The sequence below is a fragment of the Thalassophryne amazonica genome, chromosome 17 (genome assembly GCF_902500255.1).
Source record: "Thalassophryne amazonica chromosome 17, fThaAma1.1, whole genome shotgun sequence".
In the NCBI taxonomy this organism is placed as follows: domain Eukaryota; kingdom Metazoa; phylum Chordata; class Actinopteri; order Batrachoidiformes; family Batrachoididae; genus Thalassophryne; species Thalassophryne amazonica.
The window spans coordinates 46,782,533-46,798,320 of record NC_047119.1 but is presented as its reverse complement, the minus strand read 5'-3'; the positions used below and the strand labels follow the sequence as shown (position 1 = coordinate 46,798,320).

Below are 15,788 nucleotides of genomic sequence, written 5' to 3'. Positions count from 1 at the left end.
GCATTCTTCTGTGGAGAGAGGAGAACCTTCCAGAAGGACAGCCATATCTGCAGCAATCCACCAATCAGGCCTGTATGATAGAGTGGACAAATGTAAGCTCCTCCTTAGTAGAAGGCACATGGAAGCCCAGCTGGAGTTTGCCAAAAGGCACCTGAAAGACTCTCAGACCTTCGGGGGAAAAAAAAAAAATTCTCTGGTCTCATGAGACAAAGATTAAACTCTCTGGCGTGAGTCCCAGAAATCATGTTTGGAAGAAAGCATGCACCATCCCTACAGTGAAGCATGGTGGTGGCAGCATGGAACTGGGAGACTAGTCAGGATTGAGGGAAAGATGAATGCAGCAATGTACAGAGACATCCTGGATGAAAACCTGCTCCAGGTTTCTCTTGACTGGTTTAATGATTCATCTTTCAGCAGGACAATGTCTCTAAACACGTAGCCAAGATATCAAAGGAGTGGCTTCAGGACAACTCTGTGAATATCCGTGAGTGGCCCAGCCAGAGCAAAGACCTGAACTGGAATGAAAATCTGTGGAGAGATTTGAAAATGGCTGTGCACTGATGCTCCCCATCCAACCTGATGGAGCTTAAGAGGTGCTGCAAAGAGGAATTCTAAAGATAGGTGCATCAAGCTTGTGGCATCATATTCTTGAAGACGTAAGGCTGTAATTGCAGCCAAAGGTGCATCAACAAATTATTGAGCAAAGGGTGTCAATACTTATGTACATGTGATTTCTTAGTGGTTTTATATATATATATATATATATATATATATATATATATATATATATATATATATATATATAGATAGATAGATAGATAGATAGATAGATATGCAAAAAAAGAAAAAAAAATGTTCTTGCTGTCATTATGGGGTATTGTGAGTAGAATCTTGAAGGAAAAACATAATTTACTCCATTTTGGAAAAAGGCTGTAACATAGCAAAATGTGGAAAAAGTGAAGCGCTGTGAATAATTTCCAGATGCACTGTACACATTAATTTGATAATTAAAAGTGTGGGCAATGTGAAATAAATCAAATATTCAGCAAGTTTCTTATTCTGTGTGTATGGTGCACCATACATCCTGATCTGTTTAGAAGCATCTCATATTTTGACCTTTTTATGGATCAGTAAATGTTCAGAGCCAGTGTAAATATACATTTGTACTTGTGAACTGTTTGTGTGACCAATAAAAGTGAGTAACTTCACCAAGTTAATGTGTAAAAGAATCGAACGAGCCGTTACCGTGAGGGAAATATGTGCCTTTTTGGATGCAGGTATTTTCTAACAACCATCTTGAGTCACTGGTTTATCAAGAAACGCATGAAGTCATTGGCTCAGGGGGTAACTCCATTCAGTGACAAGACTCTCTATTAGCATTCATATCCAGGGCCCAGGACTGAATCTTTGCTCTATTCAGCTGGTCTCCCCATACAATACTGCTCATCAAAAACAGAACAGCACTAGAGCCAAACACAAAGCCTGTGATATTCAGACAAAAATGAAAACAAGTACCTACACCAGCACATATGGCTTATCGCAAACAGCACAGCCTAAACTCCAGATGATTCAGAACACGAAATGTAATCAGTCTCATTCAGCTGTCCAATTCTACTACAAAACAAACATTTGCATTTCAACAGAGATTAGTGTTCAGGAGTCCCATCTGAAAATAAGATATACCTTCTATGCTCAATGTGATGCGAAAATCACCCCTGCTTCTTCCAGTAAGCTGGCTGATATGCAGAGGTTACTTAAACCTGCTTTGTAATTTCAGCCAGACAAAGACTATGGCATCAAATAGCCAATTTATTATTAGTTAAAGTAGTGCAAATAAATACCCCAGCTCGTGTCGCTGTGGACAGTTTTGTTTCAGAGAAGTAGCGGTGGTGTGGGTCATACCTCACATTCTCGTGAGCCTGAGATGGTATAGGTGCAGGGTCCAGTCCCATTGACAAGCACATCCATGGCCTCAGAATTAGTGGGTTTGTAGTCCACATAGTACTCCTGGAGGGGAGAACTCAGGGTGCGCTCCGTCTCTCTAGTTTTCTTGCGGCGCTTACGGGCTGCTGCTGAATGCTCTTGTAGCTGCTTCATGCTGCTGGGGTAGCGCTTCCAAGACACGTAGATTACCAAGAGGATCATTGCAATGGAGAGAAAAAGGGCAACACTTCCTGCCACAATCTTATGGAAGGACACAGGTTCCAAATCTTGCTCTGGGGGTGGGGCTACTGGAGGGGTGATAGCTGGCAATGTGGGAAATCTAACAGACCCATCTCCTTTCTTTCCAGAACCAGTAGGTGAGGCAAGAATGGCTGGGCGATTCTCAGTTTGGACTGGACCAGATGGCGTCAATGGAACACTCATCGTAAGCATTGTCACTGAGTTTGACTGACAAACGCCAAATGCCTCAATAGCATCCATCACTTTCTCACCCTGAGCTTTCTTCGGTGAAGCACAGATCATGGTGGTTTCCTTTGCCCCTCTGAAATTTCTCAGCCAGCCCACCAGAGGACAGATGGCAGGGCCGCAGTCCCATACATTCCCAGCCAAGCTGATCGTAGTCAGTGAGATCCAGGCGTCAACCACCTCCTGGGAGATATTGGTGAGCTTGTTGGAATCCAGGTTAAGGGTCTGCAAGTTGGGTAGGCATTGGTAAACTACAGGATCCACTTCTGTCAGATCATTCCCGGACACATCCAGTTTTTGAATCGAGGCCCATGTCCAAGTCAGACCCTGGCTCATTGATCGAATGCGATTCCACTGCAGGTATAGCGCTCGCAGATTGTAAAGGCGGGGGAAGTGAGAGAAATTGATCTTTGAAAACTGGTTATGCTCCAGATGCAGCTCGGTGAGCTTAACAAGCCCTGAAAAAGCATTCCGGGTAATACTACGCAGGCGGTTGTAACCCAGATCAAGGAACTCCAGATTTCTACAATCTTGAAAAAGACGCATTGGGACAGTTTTCAGAGAGTTTGAGCGTATGTGAAGGCTAAGGAGCTTGCGAAGACCCTGGAACTGTCCAGGCTGCAAGACTTGCAGTTTATTATATGACAAGTCCAAATTGCGCAAGTTCGGGACAGGGTGGAATGTGGTGTTGTGCAGGGATGTTATCTTGTTTGAGCTCAGGATCAGCTCTTTGAGCCTGCGAACACCCTGGAAAGCCATTCCATCAACAGAGGCTATGTAATTGTGGTCCAAATACAGCCATATGAGGTGGTTGAGGCCGACAAACTGGCCTACTCGCAGACTAGCGAGGCTGTTGTATCGTAAAGATAAGCCCTCACAGCCTCCTGAGAGGTTCTTGGGGATGTCACGAAAGGCGCTTGACTCACAGTAGACAATTTTTCCATCACACCGACAACTTTTAGGGCATGGCCGGTCACTCAGAGATGGATTTGCCGCCAGCCACACCTGCATCAGGAGTTGCACCACTAGCCAGCGATGCTGCAGAGCAGGGCCTGTATGGACAGAACAGAGAGAGAGAGAGAGAGAGAGAGAGAGAGAAAAGTCAACTTGTTAATTAAACTAGCTTTGGCAAGCAAGTGCTAAGCAATGATTGGCTCATTCTGCCTTGTGTGCAGTAATGATAGTGTTCAACAACACATAACACCAAAATTAAACATGATAAAGTCATCATACCATGCCGAAACATCAGAAATGATTAATTTCTGGCTCACACCATTTACATCTTTAGTGTGTCAGAAAAGTTTAATTTTGGATTCCATACATACAACCCCTGGCAAAAATTATGGAATCACCGGCCTCGGAGGATGTTCATTCAGTTGTTTAATTTTGTAGAAAAAAAGCAGATCACAGACATGACACAAAACTAAAGTCATTTCAAATGGCAACTTTCTGGCTTTAAGAAACACTATAAGAAATCAGGAAAAAAAATTGTGGCAGTCAGTAACGGTTACTTTTTTAGACCAAGCAGAGGGAACGCTCCAACACATCACTAGTATTTTGTTGCACCACCTCTGGCTTTTATAACAGCTTGCAGTCTCTGAGGCATGGACTTAATGAGTGACAAACAGTACTCTTCATCAATCTGGCTCCAACTTTCTCTGATTGCTGTTGCCAGATCAGCTTTGCAGGTTGGAGCCTTGTCATGGACCATTTTCTTCAACTTCCACCAAAGATTTTCAATTGGATTAAGATCCGGACTATTTGCAGGCCATGACATTGACCCTATGTGTCTTTTTGCAAGGAATGTTTTCACAGTTTTTGCTCTATGGTAAGATGCATTATCATCTTGAAAAATGATTTCATCATCCCCAAACAACCTTTCAATTGATGGGATAAGAAACGTGTCCAAAATATCAACGTAAACTTGTGCATTTATTGATGATGTAATGACAGCCATCTCCCCACTGCCTTTACCTGACATGCAGCCCCATATCATCAATGACTATGGAAATTTACATGTTCTCGTCAGGCAGTCATCTTTAAAAATCTCATTGGAACGGCAACAAACAAAAGTTCCAGCATCATCACCTTGCCCAATGCAGATTCGAGATTCATCACTGAATATGACTTTCATCCAGTCATCCACAGTCCACGATTGCTTTTCCTTAGCCCATTGTAACCTTGTTTTTTTCTGTTTAGGTGTTAATGATGGCTTTTGTTTAGCTTTTCTGTATGTAAATCCCAGTTCCTTTAGGTGGTTTCTTACAGTTCGGTCACAGATGTTGACTCCAGTTTCCTCCCATTCGTTCCTCATTTGTTTTGTTGTTAATTTCGATTTTTGAGACATATTGCTTTAAGTTTTCTATCTTGACACTTTGATGTCTTCCTTGGTCTACCAGTATGTTTGCCTTTAACAACCTTCCCATGTTGTTTGTATTTGGTCCAGAGTTTAGACACAGCTGACTGTGAACAACCAACATCTTTTGCAACATTGCGTGATGATTTACCCTCTTTTAAGAGTTTGATAATCCTCTCCTTGGTTTCAATTGACATCTCTCGTGTTGGAGCCATGATTTATGTCAGTCCACTTGGTGCAACAGCTCTCCAAGGTGTGATCACTCCTTTTTAGATGCAGACTAACGAGCAGATCTGATTTGATGCAGGTGTTAGTTTTGGGGATGAAAATTTACAGGGTGATTCCATAATTTATTCCTCAGAATTGAGTGAGTCCATATTTTTTTTCCCTCTGCTTGGTCTAAAAAAGTAACCGTTACTGACTGCCACAGTTATTTTTCCTGATTTCTTATAGTGTTTCTTAAAGCCAGAAAGTTGCCATTTGAAATGACTTTAGTTTTGTGTGATGTCTGTGATCTGCTTTTTTTCTACAAAATTAAACAACTGAATGAACATCCTCCGAGGCCGGTGATTCCATAATTATTGCCAGGGGTTGTAGTTTCAAACATAAGGGCAGAGATCTTCTCCTTCACAATATAAAAGCTCCTTCCCATGGCCTACATCCACAGCTGCCAGTCATCAATCTAATCTCCAGAAATACTCCCTTCTTCCAGGTTGCTCCACTAAACTGTGACAGTAACCATGGGTCATGCTTCTGACTGAGAGATTCTCAAATTTTTTCAAATCCCGTACGTACACCCAGCCTACAGATTCCACGTCCCTCATGTCTAACCAAAGACCACTATCAGCATGTCATGCTTAGTGACACATCAGTCAAACATTTTCACATGACTAGGGAACAGGTTCAATCAAACCTGGCAACGGTCATGTATTCTGTTCCTGTAGGTATGTGGGCTTAGATGTGAGACAGAGTAGACATTGTAGCAAAGTAGACACTGCCAAATAATTCTTCTTTAAAGTGGCATCAACATTGCACCATTATTATCAACATACGAGGTGTGGGATTTAATGAGAGTTGTGTGAGATGTGGAGCATGCCCACAGGTTTGGGGACTAACATACAGTCAAAAGAGAAAAATCTGTGAGAGGGTCAAAACACTGATTTACCAAATGTAGTCCATTATACTGTGATTCTGCTCTTCACATCTTGGATCAGTTGTTGTGATAACTGGTCTCTCTACATGGTTAGCTGAAACAATTCTATCTCTACATGTTTGATAATTCCCTGTTGTGCTTTTGGTTCATTTCATTGTTTTTTGTTTGGGGAGTGGTTTGGAGTGATGTTAGAGGTGGTGTTATAGGTGGTGGAGTGGTGTTAGTGGAAGTGTTAGGGGTGGTGTTAGATGTGGTGTTAGGGGTAGTGTTAGCAGTGGTGTTACAGCTGGTGGGGTGTTGTTAGGGGTGGTGGGGTGGTGTTAGGGGTGCTGTGTGGTGTGGTGTTAGGGGTGGTGGGGTGGTGTTTTTGGGGTGGTGTTAGAGGTGGTGCTAGGTGTGGTGGGGTGGAGTTAGGGATGGTTTTAAGGGTGGTGATGGTGGTGTTTTGGGGTGGTGTTAGAGGTGGTGTTAGGGGTGGTGGGGTGGTGTTAAGAGGTGGTGGGGTGGAGTTAGGGATGGTGTTAGGGGTGGTGTTAGGGGTGGTGGGGTGGAGTTAGAGATGGTGTTAGGGGTGGTGGGGTGGAGTTAGAGATGGTGTTAGGGGTGGTGGGGTGGAGTTAGGGATTGTGTTAGGGGTGGTGGGGTGGAGTTAGGGATTTTGTTAGGGGTGGTATTAGCAGTGGTGGGGTGGAGTTAGAGATGGTGTTACGGGTGGTGGGGTGGAGTTAGAGATGGTGTTAGGGGTGGTGGGGTGGAGTTAGGGATTGTGTTGGGGTGGTATTAGCGGTGGTGGGGTGGAGTTAGGGATGGTGTTATGGGTGGAGGGGTGGAGTTAGAGATGGTGTTAGGGGTGGTGTTAGGGGTGGTTTTGTGTCTGTTTTCCTTAAGGTTTCTTCCATTTAGTTAAAAAAATACCTGAGGATGTTTTTTTATTTATATTTTTCCACACTGATACTGATGTGCTTGTTCAGACGGTGGGTGAGGTTCAAACTCTCTCATGTGTAGTACCTCGTTGCAACTTATTTTGTGATTTGGTCCTGCCTGAATGAAGTGAAATTGGATGTCATTAATCTAGATAGCAGAGCAGGTGGTTCTATGGAATAAGAGTTGTAGGCCATGGGCCAGCATGGTCCCTCATGCACCCCCACCCCCTCCACAACCCTATAAATGTGATATCATTAGAAAGCTTTGGATGTCTAGACTACAAAAAATAACTGGTAACACTCACTCACTATGACATATGAGCACTTTTATTGGCCTACACAAGCCAAAAGAATTATGAAATCTGATATTTTTTTCTGCACAACATAAAAAGTTACCAAATCATCATCTTTTAAGCAAATGGGACATATAAAACACCAAATGAAAGCTGTCTTTATATAGAATCAATTATGTTTTGAATTATGTGCACAGCTTTGCTGTGTCAAAACGTATTTGACTGAAATGATACCTTGTGAAAAATAACATTACCTGCACAAAAACTAGACTCTAAGGTTCAGATATTTAGCATAATGAAAATCTCTACACTTAACTGCACAAAATTTATATGCCATTCGAAAGTGTGACTTTTCAGCTTTAATTTCCTGCAAACATCTTTCAAATGTGATATACACTCAACAAAAATATAAACGCAACACTTTTGGTTTTGCTCCCATTTTGTATGAGATGAACTCAAAGATCTAAAACTTTTTCCACATATACAATATCACCATTTCTCTCAAATATTGTTCACAAACCAGTCTAAATCTGTGATAGTGAGCACTTCTCCTTTGCTGAGATAATCCATCCCACCTCACAGGTGTGCCATATCAAGATGCTGATTAGACACCATGATTAGTGCACAAGTGTGCCTTAGACTGCCCACAATAAAAGGCCACTCTGAAAGATGCAGTTTTATCACACAGCACAATGCCACAGATGTTGCAAGATTTGAGGGAGCGTGCAATTGGCATGCTGACAGCAGGAATGTCAACCAGAGCTGTTGCTCATGTATTGAATGTTCATTTCTCTACCATAAGCTGTCTCCAAAGGCGTTTCAGAGAATTTGGCACTACATCCAACCAGCCTCACAACCGCAGACCACGTGTAACCACACCAGCCCAGGACCTCCACATCCAGCATGTTCACCTCCAAGATCGTCTGAGACCAGCCACTCAGACAGCTGCTGGAACAATCGGTTTGCATAACCAAAGAATTTCTGCACAAACTGTCAGAAACCGTCTCAGGGAAGCTCATCTGCATGCTCGTCGTCCTCATCGGGGTCTCAACCTGACTTCAGTTCGTCGTCGTAACCGATTTGAGTGGGCAAATGCTCACATTCGCTGCCGTTTGGCACGTTGGCGAGGTGTTCTCTTCACGGATGATGCGAAGGAGATGTGTTGCACTGCATGAGGCAAATGGTGGTCACACCAGATACTGACTGGTATCCCCCCCCCAATAAAACAAAACTGCACCTTTCAGAGTGGCCTTTTATTGTGGGCAGTCTAAGGCACACCTGTGCACTAATCATGGTGTCTAATCAGCATTTTGGTACGGCACACCTGTGAGGTGGGATGGATTATCTCAGCAAAGGAGAAGTGCTCACTATCACAGATTTAGACTGGTTTGTGAACAATATTTGAGGGAAATGGTGATATTGTGTATGTGGAAAAAGTTTTAGATCTTTGAGTTCATCTCATACAAAATGGGAGCAAAACCAAAAGTGTTGCGTTTATATTTTTGTTGAGTATATATTGGCAGAGATGTTGTGCCTTTCAAACTTTCTAATGATACCAAATCTACAGGGTTGTGGGGAGGGTACATGTGGGACTATGCTAGCCTATGGCATGTTGGACTATCAATATACAGGTCAGGGTTTTGATTCCAGGTGTGTTCTTCAGTCTATGTATTTACTTTATATACTACTTATTACTTCAGTCATGTTTATTTGGGGTCTGCTCCTTTCTCTTCCCCTGACCAAGTCTGTGTCTGTACATCTGGAGTTGGTCCCCGGGCACCGGACGGTGGCTGCTCACTGCTCCTAGTGGTTGGATTGTGTCTAACTGTAATTAGGGCGGGTTAGATACATAGGACAAATTTTGATGTCTGTATATATGACAAGAAAGGCTCTATTCTATTCTGTTCTATTATATTTTATCTGTCTGTGTACTTGGACAAGACACTTCATGTGAATTGTCTCAGTTCACCTAACTGCCTTGGCTGGGGAAGTGACCTGGGATGGCCTGGCATGCTGTCCAGGAGGAGCTGTAGACTGTCATACACTTCATACTGTGGTATCTGGGGATAAGTGTCGGCCCGATGTGCCTACATAAGACTGACTTCTAATTATTTGTCTAAAGAAGCAAAATATTTACCATCTGTGTTTCTGGAACGGCATTCCAGTCTGAACAGCAAACAGTAACTAGAAAAGCAATGATTACAGTAAAAAAAAAAAAAAAAAAAACTTTAAATGCTGAAAATATTGTGTCTGTTGTTTCTATTACAGCTTAGAACCAACAATGTCAGCAAATTTTTGAAAACTGCTTCTTCACTAAAGGATTAATTGTCCAGTGTTAAATCACTTTGGTAACGTGCTGATGCTATACACCTTTGCCCACCCATGCATTTTCTTCTGTTTAACCCTTTTTTGAGGGTAAACGGGAGCTGGAGCCTATCACAGTCGACATTGAGCAAGAGGAGGAGCACAGGTGGACAAATTGCCAAGCCAACAAACCACTAAAAGAAAAGGGAAAAACAAACAAACATTCCTGCTCACAGCTGCAGTCAACTTTGAAGGAGAATGTTGGATTATAATAATAGAACCTACATCAACAAAGGGGAAAAAAAAACACATGCAAATTCCATACCGAACTAGGGCTGAAACGATTAGTCAAGTAACTTTTGAATAATTCGATTACAAAAAATGTTTGACGCAAATTCTGTGCCTCGAAGCTTCGTTTAACATTGTAGTTCATATACCAGGCCTGTGTGTGGCGCTGTAACGTCCCCAGAAAAAGAAAAAAAAACAGAACAAGACCAGATCATAACAGCTAATCAAATTAGCAACGATAGCTACTGCTTTTCAACACAACACACACAGTAAAATAAAGCCTTTTAAGAGAAAGACGGTCCACGCTGATCATCTGAAATAGACTAACTGCGCATTTAAAGTGAAGTTGCGTGTTTGTCTATTTTTAAAAAAACGTGGGAGTGACCCGGCGGCTGGCTGCTGTCTCTCTGTCCACGCTTTCTTCTGTGTTTTCCTCAGAGTCGCACTGAGTGGTTTGCTTTTTAATTTTCGCCTTTTTGGGCAACACACAATGCTTCACGAACACAGTAACTTAATTAAAATAACAATAAAAAAAAACTGACTGCGAGGCTTGCATTTTCAACCTCCAGCTGAAATGCATCTGCTGAATCGCAGAGAAATAGGGATAAAAAAAAAAAAAATCACAAGGAATCCAGTCCACCAAACTTTATATAAAAACAAACAAACAAAAAAACTTAAAAATGGTTACTTTTTACAAGTTGTAGAAAATAAAACAAAACAGAAAGCCACATCCCATCACCATTTCAGCAAAATGTCAACACTTTGGCGCAGCAACATTGTGCCATTGCATAATGATGTTTTTTTAAAAACGCAAAAGTACTTTTTATCCGATTACTCGATTAATCACCAGAAAAATCAATAGAATACTCGATTACTAAAATAATCAATAGATGCAGCCCTATATCGAACCTACAACCTTGCTGACATGATATGACAATATTAACCTCTGCCAGTCTTTCGCAGGGCCAACACACATATACCACACAAACAAACTCATTCACGAGCAGCATGGTGGTTTAGTGGTTACCACAGTTGTCTCACAGCAAGAAGATCGTGGGAACCCTAACTCTAACCCTAACCTGGGGGCTCTGTGTGGAATTTGCATGTCTTCCCCATGTTCACGTGGGTTCCGTTTGGGTGCTCCAGCTTCCTCCCACATCGAAAGACATGCAGGTTAGGTGAACTGGAAACTTTAAATTAGCTGTAGGTGTGTATGTGCGTGTGAACGTGTTTGTGTGTCTATATGTGGCCGTGTGATAGGTTGGCATCCAGGGTGTACCTTGCTAATGTCCGATGACTGCTTGGATAGGCTCCAGCCCCTCCCCACGACCCTTAGTTGGAGTAAGCAGGTATAGAAAATCAATGAATTTCATTTCACTCACGGTCAATTTAGAGTCACCAGTTCATCTAACCTACATGCATTTGGAAGTGGGAGGAAGCTGGACCACCCGGAGGGAACCCACTCCAACACTGGCAGGTTTTAATAAGAATTTGAAATGCAAGCTCTGTGACTCCAGCTGCTTAGTTTTCCATAAATTTCATCTCGTGATAAATTGCGTTGTTTTTTTGTTGTTGTTGTTGTTGTTTTTTCCATATTCGTCAAACTAGTCATGACTGGCACTGAAAACGTTCAGCCCTGGTCTGAAGAATACCTGAAGTGTTCACCCTCTCACCGCATGTTCTTCCTTCAAAAAGTTCCACTGCATGCGTTGGAGAGACAGATGTGGTTTTAGTGCATAGATGCCATTTAGAAATGAGGCAGCAGGTGTAGGACAGCTCAGCGTTGTTGCGTCAGTGAAGGCGACAGCTGTCAATACGCTACCGTAACCTTTCCTCTGTGCGCAGCCTTGTGGTCTCAGATCTGGCTGCTTGTTCCAGGTGCTTGTTGGCATCTTGTCACACACCATTTTTGTCCTACAAGAGATTGACTTTAATGCTATCAGAGTGCACAGTGACCTGTTCTGGACTTGTTCTGGACTTGTGACTTAACATGACCTGAACACTGAATCTTGGAAAACAACTCAGATTGGATTAAAACCACACATCAGACTGCTGTGTTGAAGAACACACCAATCTCACTTTGTCTTCTGAAACAAAGACTTACTGGCCAATACAAGGGAGTGATTTGATTTTTTTCTCCAAAATATCAAGTCTGTCATATCACATCACTTGTTTAATTTATCTTTTTGTCAAGGTATACAAGACTAATGAAAAGGAATTTGAAAAAAGAGTGAAAATGCTGAGCGAGGCTCACATATGCAATTCCAAATACAATATACAAGGTCTGTCAATAAAGTATAGGTCCTTTATTTTTTTCAAAAACTATATAGATTTCATTCATATGTTTTTATGTCAGACATGCTTGAACCCTCGTGCGCATGCGTGAGTTTTTCCACGCCTGTCGGTGACGTCATTCGCCTGTGAGCACTCCTTGTGGGAGGAGTCGTCCAGCCCCTCGTCGGAATTCCTTTGTCTGAGAAGTTGCTGAGAGACTGGCGCTTTGTTTGATCAAAATTTTTTCTAAACCTGTGAGGCACATCGAAGTGGACACGGTTTGAAAAATTAAGCTGGTTTTCGGTGAAAATTTTAACAGCTGATGAGAGATTTTGAGGTGATACTGTAGCTTTAAGGACTTCCCACAGAGCGAGACGTCGCGCAGCGCTCCCAGGCGCCGTCGTCAGCCTGTTTCAAGCTGAGAACCTCCACATTTCAGGCTCTATTGATCCAGGACGTCGTGAGAGAACATAGAAGTTTCAGAAGAAGTCGGTTTCAGCATTTTATCTGGATATTCCACTGTTAAAGGAGATTTTTTTAATGAAAGACATGCGGGCAGATTGCAGCATCGGCTCGCAGCTGCCGCGACGCTCCGCCACAGGAAAAACACCTCTGTTGGAAGCCTTAAGGACAAGTTGGAACATGTCCAGCTGTTAAACAATTTCTCATATACTCATTCCACTGAAAGCCATCAAAAGCTGCCTGGATTTTACAAATGGTTATCAACATGGAGGTGTTTCCTGTGCCGCCGCACCGCGCCGGACCCGTCCGCACGTCTTTCATTACAAAAATCTCCTTTAACAGTGGAATATCCGGATAAAATGCTGAAACCGACTTCTTCTGAAACTTCTATGTTCTCTCACGACGTCCTGGATCAATAGAGCCTGAAATGTGGAGGTTTTCAGCTTGAAACAGGCTGACGACAGCACCTGGGAGTGCTGCACGACGTCTCGCACCATGGGAAGTCCTTAAAGCGACAGTATCACCTCAAAATCTCTCATCAGCTGTTAAAATTTTCACCGAAAACCAGCTTAATTTTTCGAACAGTGTCCACTTCGATGTGTCTCACAGGTTTAGAAAAAATTTTGATCAAACAAAGCGCCAGTCTCTCAGCAACTTCTCAGACAAAGGAATTCCGATGAGGGGCTGGAAGACTCCTCCCACAAGGAGTGCTCACAGGCGAATGACGTCATCGACAGGCGTGGAAAAACTCACACATGTGCACTAGGGTTAAAGCATGTCTGACGTAAAAACATATGAATGAAATCCATATAGTTTTTGAGAAAAATAAAAAGGACCTATACTTTATTGACAGCCCTCGTATGTTGATTTGTCATTTCACAGAAAAAAAAATAATTATAATTAATCTTCGCAATGAACTGATCATTCAAGTTAAAATCATGAAAGATGGTGTTTTTCTGGGTTTTTTCCCACTTTAATAACACTACAAGTATCTGAGTTTCTGACTCATGTTTCATCAAAACAAGCAATTGAAAGCAGTTTTATTGGATTCTGGATTGCTGGTATGTTTGTTTATTTTAACATGCCCTACCATTTAATATACTCAGTGATCAAAACTTAATATTCCAAAACTGCGCATGAATTTCTTTAAAATCTGCAGTATTATCTTGTATTTGAGTTTATAATTAACTGGGCTGCTTAAATAAACTAACTGTACACTCAAAACTCAGTATAATTAATAATAATTACTTATTATTATTATTATTATACAGTGGTGGGCACACTTCCGATAATCCGATAACAGATAATTATCGAAGATAATGTTTTCATTATCGGATTATCTTTTTAGATAACTTTAAAAACCATTATTGGACCAATTATCTTCCGATTAATTTTTGTCCAGTAACTTTTAGAACGATAAAGTATACAAAGCTGAACAGCGACAAGCATTTTTAAAATTTAAAATCAGTTCATCACCTACCTGTTAAAAGTTTTGTAACAGATGGACAGTTACACCCTCTGCTAATAGGAGAGAGCTGCTAGACAAAGGTGAAATAGCAAAAAAAAAAGAAAGAAAAAAAAACATTTCCTTTAATACCATACCATATGTTGGCAATATCACCTAAGCCATCCAGAGGCATACATTTTTAACTTATGGTTCAAATTTTAACCAAACTAATTTTGGACAAGTTATTTAAAATTACTGTCATGTCTGAAGTTTTATAAAGTGAAAATATCAGATATATGTTTTAGTTTTAAAGTAATGTGCTAATTTTTAAGGTTTTGTGAGCACATGCCGTGCCCAGCAGTGCATTATGGGTAGGATGATGTAATCTCAATACGATCACGACAGGACAATTGCATTTCAGACACTCTGTTCAGGCTCCACGGACAACAGCATTAAACTCTAGTGCCTAAAACTCTCGTGAATATATTCTCTGGGTTTATAAACATTGTTATTGTATTTGCATTTGTTAAATTCCATGCATTTTAAATGTAGCAGACAGGGATTATCTGGAATTTTGTTTTCAAGGCCTCTACTGCCATCTACTGGCCAGTAGTGTTCATGTTATTATAGCACTTCCAATAGAATCATGGAAGTGCAAATGGGACAGTGTGGTATTAGAACAATGATAAAACAAAATCCTACATTCATGAGAAGAGTTAAAACTAAAACATTCTTCATGGCAATCTCTCGAATGCAAGGAATGTTGTCTCTTGGTTAATTCCCAGATGGGATAGTGGACGTGGAGATGACTGAACAAGCCCAGTCTTGACAAGTACTGTTTTTTTACAGATGTTGCACATGGTTGCTGCAGGAAGCTTCTGCCGGTCAGGATCTTACTCTTTCTCCTTTTTTCCTCTGTGTTGTTTGTCTGCATTTTCAAAGAATTCCACTTTTGTGTGAATCATTGCTTGCCAGTTGACTCGGCCCCTCATGTCATCTTCTCAGGTTTTCAAGTGAATGGAGCAGCTTTTTGAGGTTGTGTTTCAAGAGGATATTGTAGCATTTCTTCTGTCCTCCACTGCACTGTTTTCCTTCCCTCAGCTGGGAGTAGAAGATCTGCTTTGGAAGTCTGCTGTCATCCATCCTAACGACGTAACCCACCCACTGAAGCTGGTTCTTGATGACGAAACATTCACTCCAGTGGCCCTTGGCTTCAGCCAGGGCGCTGATGTTGGTGCGATAGTCTTCCCATCTAATGCAGAGGGAAGGCAGCATAGATAAAATTACTCTAGGGTCTTCGGGTAGCAGCGGTGAGCCCGATCTCAGATCCGTACAGCAGATGTGGCATGATGATGGCTCTGTAGATGAGGATTTTTGTCTTGTATCCACGGTCTCTGTTGTGGAAAACATGGAAACAAAGCCAGCCAAAGGCAGCTCCTGCACACTTGAGTCAGTGTTGGATCACATCATCGATGTCAGAGTTTGATGACACATGGTTGCCCAGGTATGAAACCTGAGTCATGTTCTATCCCAAACAGCAGTAATATTCATTTGTTGCAGTGTTACTGCTGGATTTGGTTTTGTGGGATCACTGAGTGAAGTGATGCTCAGTCTGGAACATTTCATCCTATTGTAAAGCAACGTGCACATTCCTGCATGGCCCAGGATGTTGTTTCTGATCTCATTTTTACTGCATGTTTGTGATGAAGGAAAGCAAGTATTCAAACTCATTATCATTCCATACAGCATCAGTGCACCAGTGCAGAAGTAGATAATTCATTGCAGATGGTCTGTATGCAGCCAGTTATCCCTCAAGAGCTGAGGGGTATGTGTGCAACTATGAAGGTGTTTCACGTTACCCTCCAGCTATTTCAAGTTT

The 15,788-nt window shown here is 41.9% G+C and overlaps 1 protein-coding gene across 1 annotated transcript in view; it reads right to left on the bottom strand.

The window, feature by feature from the left end:
- LOC117528918 (leucine-rich repeat transmembrane neuronal protein 4) overlaps positions 1-15,788 on the bottom strand; it is a 379,596-nt gene that overhangs the window by 335,245 nt on the left and 28,563 nt on the right. The window contains exon 2 of the mRNA XM_034191544.1: positions 1,903-3,461. Within this exon, the coding sequence (XP_034047435.1) occupies positions 1,903-3,461 (1,559 nt within the window). The remainder of the gene's footprint in view (positions 1-1,902; positions 3,462-15,788) is intronic.